General features: G+C 40.9%; 2 protein-coding genes across 3 annotated transcripts; one reads left to right on the top strand and one right to left on the bottom strand.

Annotated features, from left to right (window-relative positions):
* Positions 1-384: 384 nt before the first annotated feature.
* Positions 385-9,298, bottom strand: rnaset2l (ribonuclease T2, like). 2 transcript variants are annotated; one of them, XM_018687143.2, is made up of 9 exons: positions 9,185-9,298; positions 8,343-8,559; positions 7,795-7,862; positions 6,315-6,372; positions 6,152-6,219; positions 5,241-5,354; positions 4,271-4,319; positions 3,505-3,579; positions 385-738 (listed from the first exon to the last, which is right to left on the bottom strand). In XM_018687143.2, exons 2-9 carry the CDS (start codon positions 8,523-8,525, stop codon positions 532-534), a joined length of 822 nt encoding a protein of 273 aa, XP_018542659.1. In that variant the 5' UTR covers positions 8,526-8,559; positions 9,185-9,298; the 3' UTR covers positions 385-531. The 2 variants fall into 2 exon arrangements, with proteins under 2 accessions (XP_018542659.1, XP_018542660.1); XM_018687144.2 differs by lacking the exons at positions 6,315-6,372; positions 7,795-7,862.
* Positions 9,299-10,273: 975 nt separating this feature from the next.
* LOC108890281 (cytochrome c oxidase subunit 7A1, mitochondrial) lies at positions 10,274-17,570 on the top strand. Its single transcript, XM_018687153.2, has 4 exons — positions 10,274-10,427; positions 15,791-15,877; positions 16,960-17,044; positions 17,350-17,570. The coding sequence occupies exons 1-4, from the start codon at positions 10,413-10,415 to the stop codon at positions 17,406-17,408; spliced, it is 246 nt and encodes an 81-aa protein (XP_018542669.1). The 5' UTR covers positions 10,274-10,412; the 3' UTR covers positions 17,409-17,570.
* The last annotated feature ends 137 nt before the right edge of the window (positions 17,571-17,707 follow it).

The raw sequence follows: 17,707 nt of genomic DNA on the forward strand, positions 1-17,707 counted from the left end.
ATTAATTTTACAGAGCAGGACACTGGAGTTCCTGGAATACCTGATTCCAAAGATTTTTGTCCCTAGCAGTCATTACCCCCCAAAACATGGGAGAATCAAGTTGAGTCATAAGACAAAACCTGACGAACTGGAAGATTTCAGAATCCTCGTACGCCGGCTGTTTGATTTCCAGTGTGTGTTGGCAGGACAAGAAAGAGGAAGTAATTTATTTGGCAGCGCCACAAACAAATGAACCGTAATTTTTGAGGCATGCATCAAGGCTGCAGGCCTCTAACTAGTACTGAGTAATTACAGTGTTTCATGGAAGGTGTGCTGGTTTGCAGAGCGTGGCGCTGGAATTGGCAGCGGTGCTTATGAATGAGCTTTTGAAAATAAAACAACACATTTAAAGCCTTTAAATGTATTTTATTTATTTATTGAGCTGATAAAAAATCAGAGGTAGGCTTGTGCTTGAAAGGAACTCATCCAATAAGTGCTATTACTCTGACGATGATAAGAAGCTGGAGGTTTCTCAGGTGGCCCGACGTCCGATTAGCCACAGGGCTGCTGGGGCTGCTGGTGGTCTATGGGGAAGTAGTAGAAAGGGACTTGAGGAGGACAGGGGTGTCCGTGATGAGTCGGGCTCGGTTTCGGTTTAAAGCTGGACGCCGTGTCCCAATCGGTGTCGTGGTGGTGATCGCAGCCGAGGGTCAGGTTGTGAGACAGAAGGATCTTCAGCTGGAACCAAACCTCCCTCTCCTGAGGGAGGAAAGAGGGGAAACTGGAGATGAAACTACTCCTACACCTTGTAAGATGCTTTAAATCAATTATCACTGCTGCTGCTAGTTCTTCTGCCAAGGTTTAAGTGCCTATAAAAAGTATTTTATTTCATTTCATTGCCTAACCACGTTAAAGTGGATTAAAGTGATTTCTTGACTCTGATCAACAGAAACAGACTCTGCAGTAAAGTCATCATCCAAAGTATTCACCTACTGCCAAGTTGGATCTCAGCTGTTAACCTGGTGAGTAAAGTCTTCTAGTTATTATTAGACCCAATGTGTAAGAAGTTAGAATTGAAGGAACATTTTGAATAAATGATGTTCTGGTTTGTATGCCTCCATCTGCAGCCATTACTAGCAATGATATGTTTTCATGTCGTCCGTCTGTCCCATTCTCGTGAACCCAATATCTCAGGAACACCTCAAGGGAATTTCTTCAGATTTGGTACAACCATCCACCTGGACTCAGGGATGAGCTGATTCAAATTTAGAGGTCAAAGGTCAAGCTCACTGTGACCTCACAAACCTTTTTTTAGCCTAGCAAACACAATATTTTGAGAAGGTTCACTTGGACTCAAAGATGAACTGATTAGATTTTGGTGGTCAAAGGTCAAAGGTCCACACAAAATACATTTTCGACCACATTTAACACACTAATTGTCCGCAACTGGACTGGGTTGATGGAGGCATACAACCACAAGGTGGTAATTGTACTTCATGTACAGTCACCGTCAGGACAAACGTTATATTTTTATTCCCAGTTTTTCAGGGATAAAAATGTAAATATTATCATCAGGAAAAGGACAAGAAAAGATGAAAGGTTGTGCTTGACAAAAGGCAGGAAATACTTGTGGTTTTGATTAAATAATATCCCAAACATTCAACTGACCATGAGAGTTCTCATTGTGTTTCACCCAGTTTGTTTTCCTGGCAGAAATGGGACTGAATATATATTTTACTGCAGGCTAGTGGGGGTTTTGTCTCATGAATTTAAATACAATGACTCATAGTGTTTAAAGTTTTGATCTGGCCAGCAGTAACTGAGACATCTGGACTGACGCGCTGTTGGTTTCAGCCACAAACACTTCATTGTTCTCGAACATTTTGTTTTACTCTGTGGTGAGAGTGTTGGACGGACAGACCAGCTGATCTGCCATTTAGCAGCAGTCAGTTCTAATAATGATTAAACTTGTAAGTGCAGCGCAGAGTCCCCCAACAGACCAACAATCAACAGCGCTGTAGCACGAGGTGTCAATGACATTAGAATATTTATCAACATGATTTATGATCTGTAATCAAAGAAGTTTGGTAAAGATTCAACATGTCTGACTAGCAACTATAAAAGCAATGTCGTTTGAGAGTTATTGAAAACCCTCCTGTAGTGTGGGTTTTGAAGACTTTTCAGGGAGTGGTCACACTCATATCTTGAGTATTTATTCTCACACTGGCTTTTTGGATGTCAGCATGTTTTAAGAAAGGAAAACAAATTTTTTTGCTTAAATTGGACTGGACAGTTAATACCAAGTGTGTTTGGATAGCTACTTTTGAGTTTGAGCCTTCTGTATAAATGACTCAAAACCATAAGCTGCCACTGAAAAACTCTTTACTGATCTTGGATATCAGATTGTTGGTGCTTGACATGGTGAGTGCAGATGATCTTAGAATGTGGGTACATGTTGGATTAACAGAGAGAGGTTCAGAACAAGTTTAGCCAAGCTTAGCACAAAGCGTAGCTCTGTTAAAATAAAGCTCCCAGCAACGCTGATGCTAACTTATCTTCACGTTGTGTCTTATCTGACAAGCTTAGCGCTGTTCTGACTTTTCTGGAAGTTGTGAGTTGTGACGTGTTAGCTGACGTTTTCAGAAAAGACAGAGGCCATGGAAGTTCATTTGTTGCTGAATGGTAAGGTAATATATTGTAACTTTAGTCCTGTAGTTTCTTTTCTTTCCGAGTCACGTTACCCGCCTGCTAGCTTCCTAAATTGTTAGCCTCTGTGGCCTCTTTCAGCATCCATGTCTTTTGCCTAGCAGCCATTTGAACGCTGATCACATCATGTACACACTCCATTCAGTGGTAAAAGTAGAAATACTACTTTGATACTGATAAAAGTACTAGTAGAAGTACGGAAGTCTTACTGGTAATGGTACTTAAAAGTATTAAAAGTAAGAGTATGGCCCCGTTCGTGTTTCATTTCTGTTTTCATGGCGGTAGGCTAGCTGTTTCCACCTACCTCCAGTCTTTGTGCTAAGCTAGGCTAAACCCACCCTGGAGCTGTTTTTCAAAATGTTGGGTTTAACATCGAGCTCTTTTTGGAGAGAGTTACCTCTCTATGTTTAATACACAATCAATCATACATGCAGAGAATAACAGGAACTTTTAAAATTCCTGTTTTTGTCGATGGCGTCTGGTAGAGATATATAATGATGTTTCTGGTTAAACTAAAAGGATCTTACTCTTTAATAAAAGCTCTGTCTCTTTTGTCAGACACTTATAATAACAATCTGAGGCTGTCAGTGGCAAAAACAAGAACTTTAGTGGATGTCCATTGACGTGGACAGTTGCCCATTGGATGACATTGCAGCAGTTGTTGGTGGGTTCTTGTTTTTGATCAATACTGCACCAATTCCAAATATTTTTGTCCCTGTCAATCATTTACACCCAAAAACATGAGAAAATAAGGCCCAGGTTCAAGGCCTCAAAAGCTGTGACTTGAACACCGAGCAAGATAAAGACAGATGCTCTGACCTTGTCGTCTGTTACACACTGGATCTCGTATTTGTCACCCAGGTGTGGAGCCAGGACGCTGCGCACTTCATCAACCTAAACACAAACAAAGTAGATTTTCCTTTAATGAAACACAGTGTAGGAGGTGATGCTTGGATCTGGCAGAGAACGGACACGGCTAATTGGACTCAGGACTTATCAAACCTCGAGTCCAGTCGATGAAACCAGATTGTATATTTTCATTACAACCACTTTGACATGTACAAAAAGTTGTCTGCTGATGCGAACCAGACCTCACACAAAAAAAAAACAAGATCTCAGAAAACTTGGGATGAAGAACTGTTGATTTTCATAAAGCTAGAAGAGGTTACAGCCACTCAGAGTTTAGATACTCATCACATCACAGTTCTCACAAACTGGAGATCACTTAGAAATCACTCAGAAAACAGTGAGAGGTTTAAATGAACTGCTGGACCTGTTTTCTACCAGAAGCAGATTGTTGCATCCATGCCAAAACACCAAAGAAGCCACAGCTCTCCAAAACAAAGATACCTTTTCCAAAGAACAGCATGACGCTCCACAGTGCTACTCTGTGGACTGATGAAACTATGGTTGAAATATTTGGGAAGAACTCACAGCACATTGGTATGAGGATTCACCATCAGGACAATGATCCTAAAAATCGACCCCAGAACGACTTCAAAGAAAAGAGAAACATCCTGAGAATATCTCAGAGCTGAAGCATCGGTGGATTTTAATAGGACGAAATCTTAGTGTGTGTTGTCACCTTGTAGGGTCGTTCACAGGACGGAGTGATGCCAGCGTCCTCCAGCAGTCTGCAGGACAGAGACAGAAAACATTATTATTTTTTTATGCTTTTAATGTTAACATTAGTGTTCCTCATGGCAGGAAAGACTCTCCTCAGTCTGTGTGGTCAGTTTGCAGTGAAGCTTCAAACCAAAACAACAATTGAGATACAACTTTGTCAGGTCAAGAACACCAGCTGTCCTCACACAGCTCTGTACGCAGAGATCATGGGGATGCATTTCCTTCTTTAAACAGTGTATGGGTGAGTCATGTAGAGTGCTGTTTACAGTGTCAGGGAAGCAATGGAGGTCAATGTACAGCCACTTAAAGTGAGGAAGCACATACGTGATAGGCTGGTGGAAGTTAGGGTTAGACTAAGTCCATTTTGCCATGATAAGAGCTGGTCCAATTCTCTAAATGTTAAGGAGAGGAGCTTGTATGTAGACGTGACAGAACTCCTGCTTTGTGTTCGTGACACGATGCAAAATTTCAAAATAAAATACTTTCCCCCTCTAAAAAATACATTTTCTCTTCTGAACAAACGTATAAAAAGGGTCAAAGAGCCCAGAACAGGAAACGATATATTTCTGTCTGAATATAATTTTCTCTGGACCCGTTTTTTTTTTTATCGTTATTTTAATGGCTTAACTTGTATTTTCCTTTCATATTATTATATTATTAGTGTTGGGCAGGAAACCTTATTGGACTGTAGCCTACAGCACTGAGTCACTGAAAGTTGGTTTTTAAAAAAACCTAGTGTAAGTACAGTCAGATTCTCTTTTCCTAATTCGTTATCAGTTCGCGTCTTTCCTTCACCTTCCTTTCCATCGAGGTTGAGGAAAAGTGGTTTAGGAAAAATTTTTTTTTGACGATTTGACCTCTGTAAATTCTGCCAGAAACTTGTGTGTGTGTGTGTGTGTGTGTGTGTGGTGTGTGTGTGTGAGACTCACTTGTGGATGTTGAACTGTCCTCGTAGTTTGAGGCACATCTGGAAGTATCTGGGCGGAGAGTTCATCCCTTCAACACAGGCTGCACACACTCCATGTTTATTCCACTCGTCTCTCCTGTTCACACACACACACACACACACACACACACACACACACACACACAGATGTAAGTATCTCCACACACTCACCACACACAACATGCTGATATCAGCATTAAAGCCTGACTGATGCTGATGAATCAGGGACCAAGAGATGTAGCGCTAGAATAAACTTTGCAGTGCCCTCTGGTGGACAAACTCTGTAATAGATTTTTTCTAAATCTTTGACATTTCTGTGCAGTTATTGATCAGCTGATATTAGGTACACCTGTTCAACTGCTCGTCAACACTGATATCTAATCAGCTAATTGCATGGAAACAAGTCAGTGTATTTAGTCATGTAGACATGGTGAAAATGACCTGCTGAAGTTTAAAGCTTTTCATTTTTAAGTGACTTTGAATATGGTGTGGTTGTTTGAGTATTTCAGAAACTGCTGATCTTCTGGGATCTCTATAGTTTTCAAAGAATGGTCTGAAACAGAGAAAATATCCAGTGAGCAGCAGTTCTCTGGTTGAAAATGTCCTGTTAATGCCAATGGCCAGACTGCTTTGAGCTGATAGGAAGGCAACAGTTACTCAGATAACCACTCGTTAAAACTCAAGTCTGCAGAAAGTCATTTCTGAATGTAAAACATGTCGAAGCTTGAAGCCGATGGCCAACAAATCTCTGAGGAATGTTTCCAACACTTTGTTGAATCGACGCCACAAAGAATTAAGGCAGTTCTGAAGGTAAAAAGGGGGTTCAACCCGGTGCTAGCAAGGTGTACCTAATAAAGTGGGCGGTGAACGTATATATTCCTTGATGTTTCCTACCAGAAGTGGAAGCTGGATTTGCTTGTAATCAGGGATGGCCAGTGTTCATTCAGCTCTGCCTCCAGCTCCTGGAAGATAAAGAAACATCAGCCAATCAGCTCTCAGCCTCCGAGAGTTGGACGATGTCAGGTAACCAGGTGAGCTGATCCTGATCCGGGCTCACCTGGACATCCGACTGGAACATCGGCCAGCAGTTGCAGCATTGTTGTGCCTTAAGAGGCCTGTAGAGAAACATACAGTACAACAATAAACGAAAGGAGGATTCATCATCACTGAGGAGGTCGTCTGGCTCTGAAACAACGTTACACCAAGTGATGATGAATGATGTTTTCTTTAATCTTAAAAACCAACAACTGTTCAGCCAGTGTTTCTCAACTGTGGAGCTCCAACTTTGTCTCATGGTTTTTCTCTGCCGAACAGGACGGGTTCGGAAAAAAACTGTCTGGAAGAAATAACAGGAAACTGACAAACTCTGAGAGACAAAATCCATTTTTTTGCCAGTTTTTGTGCTTTTTAAACGGGTTGGCCAACCCTCTTCAGGAACCAAACATCTTCATTATCAGTGGTTTGTTTAGTTTGGGGACGAGTTCCTGGACTCCTCTCTTGTTCTTCAAACTGGAGCAATTTGGATTTACAGTAAATAGATTGAGATAGGAGGTTTTCAACAATAGACAAGGTAAAAACCATGTGTATGGATATACAGCTTACACTGCTGGTTAAATGTCTGAAATAACACAAGCTCAAGACATTTTCAGGTTTTATTCTCCGGACATAAAATGGGTCAGTAAATCCCCCACTCCTGATGTTTGAAGCTTTTACGTGTCTTAAAAAAGGCGGTTGCTAACGAGTGTCTAAATGAGACTACAGAGGTTGTCGGGGACGTTAACATGAAAACCCACTAATCCCAACCAATGGGAACTTTTCTTTCAGCTAAAGTTTCTGATCCTTCAGGTTTAGTTGATCAGATCATCTTCACAGATGAACACCACTGTTCTGATGTTTGAAGTAAGAAGCTAATGTTAGGCTATAAACCAACTACACCACGGTCACATGACGTCAACGTCTCCACCACTAAGCTTCCAACTGGTCATTTCATTTAGCTCTGAGCTCTTCTACAAAAGCCTTTCTTCTTAGAAAGTTAGTGAGAGTTTGAAAGAGCGTGAGTAGAAACACAACGAGGCTGTAAAGGTGGACTGGTGAGTAGATGGGTTTTCATGTTAACGTCCCCAAGGGAACAGGAAGTGCTAACATGCTAACATGCTAACTTACTTCCAGTTATTTTAGGTTCATTCCTGCAGCTCTCTATTGTATTTAGCCTTCAAACTTTTGTTGAAGACTGTTTATTTTCTGGAATAATCCAAAACAAAAAAATCCCATTGGTTTTTTGTGGAGAGAACCAGGCTGATGCTAACTTCAGGACTGGACTACAGAAACACATCATCACTGCACCACTCTATGCTGACGACTCTCTAAGGTTTGTCTAAGAAAAGTTGGCAAATGTTGTGACAAAAGCTCAAAGTTAGTGTGTTTTTAAAGGGCAATAGCCAATGATCGACTGACGGACCAATCGCTGACCTCCCTGCTGCAGCCAATAAAACTCAGTGATGAGAACAGGTGAGTCGTTTTGTTGTGAGGTTATTTACCACAGGCCGTGGATCGTCCAGTTGTTGATGCTCTCTGGAATCTTGCACAGAGTCTCTTCTGTCAGGGACTGGAGGACAGACAGACACATGGCCTGTTAACACACCTGTCAGGTCACATGACCTGCCCCCGTCGGCCATGTTGGACAATCAGGTGGGTTTATTGACATCAGCTAATGCTGAGCTTGTTGACCTGATGCTTCTTTACTTTCCTTCTCTACCCACTCATTTATTCCCAAGTCTCCTCCTTTCCCCCTCTGTCTCCTTGTTTCCTTCCCTTATCTCCTCCTTTCTAGCTCTACCTCCTCCTTTCCTTCCCTATCATCTATTTCTTCCTTTGTTTCTTCTTATCTCTCTTTCCATCCTTATCTATACTCTCCTTCATCTCTAGTTTCTCATCCTTTCTCTGTTTTTTTTTTTCTTTATTGCTCTTTCCTCCTTTCCTTCCCTATCACCTTATCCCCTCCTTTCTCATCCTTTCCCTCTCTACCTCCTTGTTTCCTTCCCTTATTTCCTCCTTTCCTTCACTCCCTGATGATGATGAAGCTCACCTGACAGAACCCTCCGGGCCACTGCAGGGTGAACAGGAGACATTTCCAGGAGCAGCAGGTCTTCTTCTCCGGCAGCTCTGAGTCTTGGCGGCCATATTTGTAGTCCTCTTCCCAGTGTCGCACCTGTGTGGAGGTGACGGACAGGTGCAGCAGGAGCAGACCAAGCAGCACCGAGCTCCTCATCTCCTCAGTGATCCAAACTGAACCGATCAATCACCTGGGAACAGGACAGGTACGCACAGGTGAGGAGTTACCTGTACTTAGTACTTTAAAGTACAGTTTTGTAGTACTTGTGTTTGAGTATCTCCGAGTAGCACTAAATGTAGCTGTGGATACTCGTGTACTTTAACTGCAGATACTTTAACTACATGAAGCCAAGATAATTGTGTACTTTTACTTCTGATACTTTAAGTACTTTAATTTAATTCTTATCATATAAACATAATAACAATCCATATTAATTAGAACAAAATCTATGATAATAATAACATGATTTTATTAGACCAATATTATTACAATATTTACATAAAAAATATAAATACATGCATGCACTGAAAAATACACAAACTACACACTGTGAAAAATGATTTGTGGTATAAATATATGAAGTACATTTACAGTATATTTGTTTAAGGAATAAATTGAGAAGTAGAATTTTAAAACATCTGGATTTTGAACTAAGAAGTTCAAAAGTTGAACTAAATAAATTATTCAGATTGAAGATTATGAGTCCCTGGGCAGGACTTAAAACTCAACAGAACATAAAAAATGTATAACCCCTGTTTTTATCATTATTTTTTTTTTCTGGTTGATTTATGCAACAAAAGATTAGAGAAACTCACCAGAGACCTGCTGCTGCTGCAACTGAGCTGCTGTCACAGCTTCACTTTAACTCAGTTCACAAAAAAGAGAAATGAAACTCTGGTTTATTCGCTGTGTGTGTGTGTGTGTGTGTGTGTGTGTGCATCTTTAGGGGAAGCAAGCTCTTTTCTGCACCTGGCAGGTGTCAGAGATTTGTCAAACAAAACCCTCAAATTACTCGCTGTATTTCACTACCAGATTCCACTGACAAAATCAGGAATTTTACAGAGCAGGAGACAGGAGCTGCTGGAATACCACTGCCTCCATCTGTTAGTGTGTCTGTGTTACTGTGTGACTTTCAGTGGTGGAAGAAGTAATCAGATACTTTACTGAAGTAAAAGTACCACACAGTAACACAGACACACTAACAGATGGAAGCAGTGATGTTCCTGTGTTCTGCTCAGTAAAATTCCTGTTTTTGTTAATGGAGTTTGGTACTGATATAAAGTGAGGTTTCTTTGTCTGTTATCAATCATTTAGACCAAAGCATGACAACATAATGTATATCTATCAGACTTGATTGACAAAAACAGAAATTTTATTGAGCAGAAAACAGGACAATAAGGTCACAATAAGCTGCTCATACAGACAACCTGTGGGCTCCTGTTTTTGTTGTTGTTACATGAAGCCAAGATGTACTTTTACTGCTGATACTTTAACTACTTATAATTCTATTAATATAAACAGAATAATACTCTTTATTATATGTAACAATATCTATAATGATAATAATACTACAATTAAGGTCAGTGTAATAGATGTAGTGAGACAATATTATTGTAATATTTACATAAAAATATAAAATGCATATGTTTATGTTAATATTTAGACTTTCTTTTTTGTCCTTAGGGGCCACCGTAGAAACAATCTCTCCACAGTGAAGCTCAAACATCCAGAACATATTTATGATTGGGGGAAAAACTTTAAAATACTCATCAGGGATACATTAAAAAAAAAAATGAAATAAAATTTTAAAAAGAATTTCAGTTCTCAGTTTCCCAGCTGCATTAGTCACGACTCATGACTGAGTTTCCTGTGCAGACGGTTTGGTCCTAGCAGCTGATCGTAGTTTGGCACTGATTCAGAAACACTGATACTGTAATATGTGTGTGTGTTTATGAGAGTGTGTGCGCATGTCCTTGTGAGGGTGAAGCGAGGCAGCGCAGCTTGACACACACACACACACACACACACACACCGCCAACAGACATGAATCACCTACTGGTAACTATAGCTGTTTTATTTTGTCTGTTTTTATTCCTGCCTCTCTTTCTTCGTTGTCTGAAGCTGCTGAATCTTTTCAGGTGAAAAAAGAAACAGGTGAAGGGCGTTTTGTTTATGTGGATCAGGGGAAAGTGAGCGAAGGTTAATCAGGGCCTGACCTTTGTGCTGTTGTGGAACATAAGTGTCAAACTTTGTGTTTTATGTGTTTGTGTGAGCCGGGCCTCGCTCTGGAGTCGTACAGGATAAAGATATGATCTATATTTACTGAGTGAAGGATCACCTCACATGACCTGCTGCAGGGTCAAACTCTGTCTTTCCTGTTCCCTCTATATTAGACAGACAATGCAGTTCAGCACGTACCCAATGACCGTCGACAAGTCGTATTACTCCTCTTTGACATGTTTACATTCTCTGCATGCTTCTTTCTTCTGCTGGAAATACTCACAGCCTTGACTTACATTTTATTCTGCTTTATACGTCTACTCCATTTTTCTCTGCTTACTTTGCATTTTAACCCATACATACCTTTGTGTTTCACCTCATAAAGTCGTCATTTTTAACAGCAGAATCCCAGAATCAGCGCAACCTCCACTGATCACATCTGCCACTCTACATGCTAGTCTAAGATGGTGGATGAGAATTGATCAATAAAACACAGGTCGAAGGCAGCAAAGCACCAGGAAATAGATCAAAATATTTTCTAACTTTATGCACAAGAAGTAAAACTGTAGAAAACAAACTGGGGCTTGATGGAAAGCACAGATTTAGCCATCTATTTTCACGTTAGCTGGGTGAAGATAGCTAGCTAAGGCCAGCTTCATTCACCATAGCTGGGCAGCACAGAAAATGTTAGCTAGGTTAGCTAACAGGTAAACCTGATACAAGCTCATCTTCATGTTTCAGTTGTCAGTCCTTTTCTGTGCTGCTCAGCTAAGGTGAATAAAACTAGTCTTAGCTAGCTATCTTCACCCAGCTAAGGTGAAAATAGATGACCTTAGCTAGCTATCTTTGCTATTTTTGGGGAGCACAGAAAAGAACTGAAACATGAAGATGTGGGCTCATAGCAAAAAACACCCTGTTAAACCCTGAGCTTCTATCAGGGGTACTCGTTTTTACGAGCAGGTGCTAACTTTAGCTAGTTAGCTGGCTGACGTTAGCACCCGCTGACATGAAACTTTGTTATTCTTTACTCTTTTAAAATTTGTAACTGGACACAGCACGGTGCTGTCAGTAACAGCTCGGTTAACTCACAGAGGACAGAGATCTGATCCCAATGAGGAGAACGAGAACACGTTAAAAATGCCAGGTAGAAACACAAAGGATTGTTGTTTATTATCTAGGTCACCTGAGCTAGTTACCTTATACTTAAGGTTACAGCTCTGCCAACATAATTTCCTGGTGGCTTTTTGTCCGCAGAATTCGAATCACAGATTGTTATCTGATGGTGCATTCAGGAAACCCTAGTTGTGACCTGGTTTATGCCCACAGACAGAAAACTTTTTCCCCAGTGAAGGAAGTGCTTTATTTTCACACCACATGACACTGGAGGTCAGATTTCACATCCTTTGAGTGGTTTTCATACAAAACCACTCATTTCCACGGAAATGCCAAAACAGGGAAATGGTGCAGCCACTTCATTCCAGTCATAACTTGGCGAACAGCAGCAGATCTGCAGCAGATCTTTGGCCAGTCGGTGTCAGGCTGGTGACTGAAGCCACCTGACTGCAAACAGACACCACAGTGGAAATCCCAGCAGGCTGTTTGGCACAGTTTACCCCTCTGACACAGAGAGAGGGAAGAGATCTATCCCTCTCTGCCTCCTGATTGGTTGGAGTGTCGGGTGTGGAGGTTGTCCCACCCGATGTGACCTTGGTAAATGGTTAAAAAGTCATGCAGCTTTCTTAAAGAGACAGACTGCAGCTGAGCAGTTGGCGCAGGAAGTCACAGCTGTTTCACTCCAAAATAAAATACCCCCTCTCACTCCTCTTCCAAACAAACTCTGAAGTGCCGGGAGGTCTTATGCAAGACCTCCGGGTGTGAAGTGAGAAACTGTCAGAGTAGCTTCATGTAAAGAAATGTTCACATCCTTGAATGTGTCAGAGAGCAAACACACATGTCCAACCACATCTTCATCGTCTTCCATGCTCTCCGTGAACTCTGCCTCGCTGGCATCCAACAATGATCGCTGATCAATTAACCACAAACATCTGCTGTCAGGGATCCAGACTGCAGACATTTTTAGAGACATGAAGTGTTTTATTCTCATAAAGGTGATTTAATGACACTTTCATTTCACTCAGCAGAAAGAGTGGAGGTTTTGAACTGACACAGACTTGGGTTGGTCGGTTCACCCTTTTCTCTGTAAGTTGGACATCTTATCCTACTGCTGTTGGCCCCCCTTTAACCTCTGATCCCAAAGGTTTCATCACTTCTAGAAGTTGGTTGGGAAGGCCCAGGTATTTAACCCTTGGTGGGGTTGTCATTAGTAACCTTTTAGAGCTGATGAAGACTTTCAGATGAGAGTGGACTGGAATGATTGAAACAGCAACACAGTGATCCGTGAATCAAACAGAATGTAGGATAAGAACGTAAAGTAGTACTTCCAGTGCCCTTTGGCTGCGTTGGACACCAGGTGAAGTCAGATTAACTCGAGTTTACGACTCTTATGCTCTGTATGTGCAACAAAAAGTAAAGTCCAGTAGGTAAGCTGTAGAAAAATGATATTTCCAGCATGTTTTACACAAACACAGCATACTGGTTAAAAGGAGAGCTGTCTGGATGTAGTCTAACTGATTATCTTAAACCCCTTATAAACGGAAATCACACAATATTGGCAAATAGAATTGACAATATTCCTGCCTTGAAAAGGCTGTGTAAAAGGGGTTTTAGTTTGCCACAAATTTTAAAATTTGGCAGATTTTAAAATTTGCTGGCAGAGACAAACCAGCCTCTGCCCCATACATTTATATTGATTTTAATATTACTTAGAACCAAAGCATTTATCAGTAATACAATAAAGATAGAAAAAATATGAATGTGTTGTATTTAATGTTGATTATTGTTTCAATCTAAATCCTGCTCAGACCTCAAATACAACAGGACACAGTACCAGCTACTATATATATAAGGAAAGCTGTGAGCCAGGTTGTTTTCATTACTATAAAAATTAATAACAACGTTTCTTCTATTCCATAAATATTATGACAATGAGTAAGACTGGGACAGGGCTGGTAACAGGGACTCTAGTGTGGATTTAAAGCTGAATACAAGTAAGTGATACCATTAGATCATATAATGATTATATCCAGACTATTGGCAGCAAAACAACTAGAAACACTGGGGTTATACACTGGTCAGCCACATTGATTATCTCTTTACGATACAAAGTTCTGCTGGGAAACCTTGGGTCCTAGTATTCATCTGGGGCCCAGCCTGATCCAGCATCTGTAGGATGATCTGGAACAAGCCAGATCCATGGAGGCCCCCCACTCTGCCATTGTCCCAGTGCCAGACACCACAGGATACCCTACACAACGGTAGACGGGTCCAACAGATGCTGAATCAGATCAAGATCTAGGGAGTTTGGAGGCCTAGTCCACGCCTCGGGCTGTTTGTTATATTCCTCAAGACATTTCTGAGCAGTTTTTGGAGGCCCCTACTGCGTCCAGTTTGTGGTTTGGTTCAGGCAGCAGAGCACGTTGAGTGAAGTTTGGGAAAGTTTCAGTTAATTTTAGTTCATTGTTTATAAAGTAAATGTGTCTTTTCTCATGGTTCAAGCCACTTTTGACTTTTCAAATATTTACCTAAGCCCCCATCATTTCTGATCATTGTGCTGTGGGTGGAAGAGCGGATAAACCATGAATCATACTTCAGTTATCACGAGAGGATATCATAGATAAACAGAGACAAGCTGTCAAATACACGCCATGAACAACATCATTTTAGACAGCACCTAACTTCATTCAACTTCATTAGTAATCGTGGTAGAGGCTGGTTTGGGGATTGGGCCTTGCTAATTAGGACTGTTAGCATGCTAACACGCTAAATTAAGATGGTGGAATATATAGGAGACGTCACATGACTCAAGAAAATACAATAACTCTAACATGTTAGACTTTTCGTTGGGGTGTTGTGGAACCATCCCAGACGCCACGTCGCTGTTATTCGATTACGTCACGCTACAAGGCTTGTTCGTCGTTCCCGATCTTCATATTTGGGCCTGATGCTGGAAATTTGACAGCCACGTGTTGTCTTAACTCAGTTTTAATCTGTTTAAGTTGGAGGCCACTTTAAAATAACGGTGGAAAACCCATAAAAACTTGAATTAATCCTCCAGAAAACGTGTTGGTTTCCCCAAATGTCGATATATTGACTGTACTGTGGTGTATGGGGCATCATGATGTCTTTCAAATCAGGGTGTTAAAATGTGAAATATAACCATTTCCTATAAACCACAGTGACCAGTGAGAGTAACACCTGGTGCCAGTCGCCTCCTCGGCCTGAAAAACTGAAACGATACCAGCAGAGTCAGTTTCTCTTCTTCTTTCATGGGACTGTTTTTACACCTCTGAACTATTGTACCATCACAGATTCAACATTAACTGGCACCAACAAAGAAGATTCTACATGAAAATATAAGAATCTGGTCACATGAAATGATAAAAGGTGAATTGGATAGATATTAAAAAGAGAACATTTATGTATTATGTCTCAGTGTCTCTAGATTTAATTTTATTAACTTTATTAGATGCATCAAATAAAAATGACATTTATTTGTAACATTGAGAACATTGTAAAAGGAAATTACAAGAAATTGGAGGCAAATTTACACATAGAACAAACTAAAATCATGAAGAAAATTAAGTAAAACTTGAGGTAATGTTGAGGGTTTAAAAGAAATTTAAATCATGGACACAGTGGATAAAATTAATATTTACAAGTAGACACAGTGGTGGAGGAGGTTTTCAGAGATTTTAATAAAGTCTACTTACTGTGTATTCAGTTTCAAAATTCAGATGTTTTATTTGTTGCAACCTTAAGCCTGAAGTGAAGGTATTCTTTTGGGTGCCAATACAGTGTGATTTCTGTGTAACAGAACCATAAAAAATGTTGTATCCAAAGCTCAAACCATCATGGGTATCTGGCATTTCCACATCCCTCCTCACAGATACAATGTTTCTGTCATTACATTAGGTCTGTCCAATGTCTGGATCAAAGTCTCTGAATCGGGAAATGAAACAACATCAGATATCGCTTTAGAGTTCTGACACATTGAAGCTGGCTGCCTCTCTTCATTCCAAAGCAAATCTAATTTTGCGTGTTTATTTGTGTGTGTGTGTGTGTGTGTGTGTATGTGTTTCCAGAAAGTTCCAGTTCTGGCCAGCCGGGCCTTCAGCAGCTCCGCCAGAAAGCTGAAGAACAGAGTCCCTGAAGCTCAGAAACTCTTCCAGGTAACACAATGGAAGACAGTTGAGGAGGAAAAGTCAGGGACTTACCGAAATCACTGGGATTCATCGTTGAGCGCTATGTTTCCCCCATACTTGTGAATGCGATATCTCAGGAACACCTTGAGAGAATCTCTTCAAATTTGGCACAAACGTCCAGCTGGACTCAATGACGATCTCACTTCAATTTGGCAGTCATAGGTCAAAGGTCAAGGTCACTGTGACCTCACAATAACACGTTTGTTGCCATAACTCAAGAACCCATTTACTAATGATGAAAATTTCATACAAATATGTAGGAGGATAAAATGTTGAAGCTGTCAAGTGATAATAGCTTATATCCCAAAGGTCAAAGGTCAAACACAATTACATGACATTATAATGTTCTCCAGAAACGCTCACTCAACAGGAAAAGATGGGGAGACTGGGACTATATTTCCAGTAACTTGACTGGTCTGCGGAGGCGTGTGACCGTTAGAGTGCTACTCATTTCAGATGATGCATTCAGTCACGAATTTCTTAGGAACTTCAGACACGAGGCCTTATGTGAACATCCGGTTTAAAGATTATTTTTTTTACCGCCTGTGTGGTTCAGGAAGAACAACCAAGTTGACTAAACCTTGATTGCACCAATTTCTGTGGAGCTTGGCAATGATTATTCCAGCCTTCCACCACCAGGCTCAAGAAACAGTCAAAGGTCAGAACCAAAAGACATGAAACAAATAGGACAGAATGATTTGTGTGCTACAGCTACAGCCAGCCAGTGCAAAAGCCTCAGGAAGTACACCCCCTTCGAAAACAGCATCAACAGTCATCTTTCTGAGTCTCTGCTAAATCGTTCACCATCCGGATCCCCTTTCATCACCTAACACCTGGACCCCCACCTATTTACAAGCATAACTAAAATACTTTATACCAAAGTTGCTTCAGTTTTATTTCCCCTTCTCTCCATAACATCCAGCTGTAAAGCCGTCACGTCGTCTTCCACTGTATCTACATTTAATAAGCAGCAGGAAAGTGTTTTAGTTGAGACGTGCTAACACATTAGCATACACTGTTTTTTAACCATGTGGCTTCTGTGGTTGCAGGAGGACAATGGCTTGCCCGTCCACCTCAAGGGAGGAACCCAAGACGTCCTGCTCTACCGGATAACCATGACTCTGACTATGGCAGGTAACAAAAACACAACACCTGATGCCAAAAAAGCCCTGTGGCGCTGAGATAATCCTCAGCTTCAGAAGAAATGAATGTGTGACAGAATAAATATTTGGATGACTTTTTTGTGCAAACATGATGGTCTGAAGGAAATTTGTTTTTTTTGACACAGTGCTACGGTTGGTCTACAGGGTCCGTATGCTTTAAATGCCCATGACACATGGATGTCCTATGAACTAGTCTGTTCTGAGCTCACTCTGGCCTTAGAACAAAATGTTAAATCAAATAAAAGTTAATGTCCTGTTATATCTTTGTCTCTACAGGAACCTGCTACTCTCTGTGGTGGCTTTTCACCGCCTCCATGCCTCAGAAGAAAGCATAGAGACACATAACGACTCCCGGGCTTGGTCTATCACGTAGAGAATGACTCTGAACCCGGCTCTGTCTAACACTAATGTTTGTTGTGTACAATTCTGTTTGATTTTTCTCTCAATACGTCCTCGTTTCATCATGAAAACGATGAATTAAAATCAGCTTCTGCTGAGTTTTCATTTGTCTTGATTCAAGAGATTTACAACCTTCATCTTGACTTATGTGATACATTTTAAAAGTGGGCAAAGTGGGGCCCCAGGTTTACACCATGTCCTCCATTTTGTGGCCTCCAGTCCTGCTCAAATAATG

Source organism: Lates calcarifer, linkage group LG21, assembly GCF_001640805.2.
Source record: "Lates calcarifer isolate ASB-BC8 linkage group LG21, TLL_Latcal_v3, whole genome shotgun sequence".
In the NCBI taxonomy this organism is placed as follows: Eukaryota; Metazoa; Chordata; class Actinopteri; family Centropomidae; genus Lates; species Lates calcarifer.

Coding starts and splice junctions, on each gene's coding strand:
- rnaset2l (XM_018687143.2), bottom strand. CDS start 8,525: ATGAGGAGCTCGGTGCTGCTTGGTCTGCTCCTGCTGCACCTGTCCGTC. Junction 4,320..5,240: donor GGACAGTTCAACATCCACAA/GTGAGTCTCACA, acceptor TCTGTCCTGCAG/ACTGCTGGAGGACGCTGGCA. Junction 3,580..4,270: donor CCTGTGAACGACCCTACAAG/GTGACAACACAC, acceptor GTTTGTGTTTAG/GTTGATGAAGTGCGCAGCGT.
- LOC108890281 (XM_018687153.2), top strand. Junction 15,878..16,959: donor AAGCTCAGAAACTCTTCCAG/GTAACACAATGG, acceptor CTGTGGTTGCAG/GAGGACAATGGCTTGCCCGT. Junction 17,045..17,349: donor CATGACTCTGACTATGGCAG/GTAACAAAAACA, acceptor TTGTCTCTACAG/GAACCTGCTACTCTCTGTGG.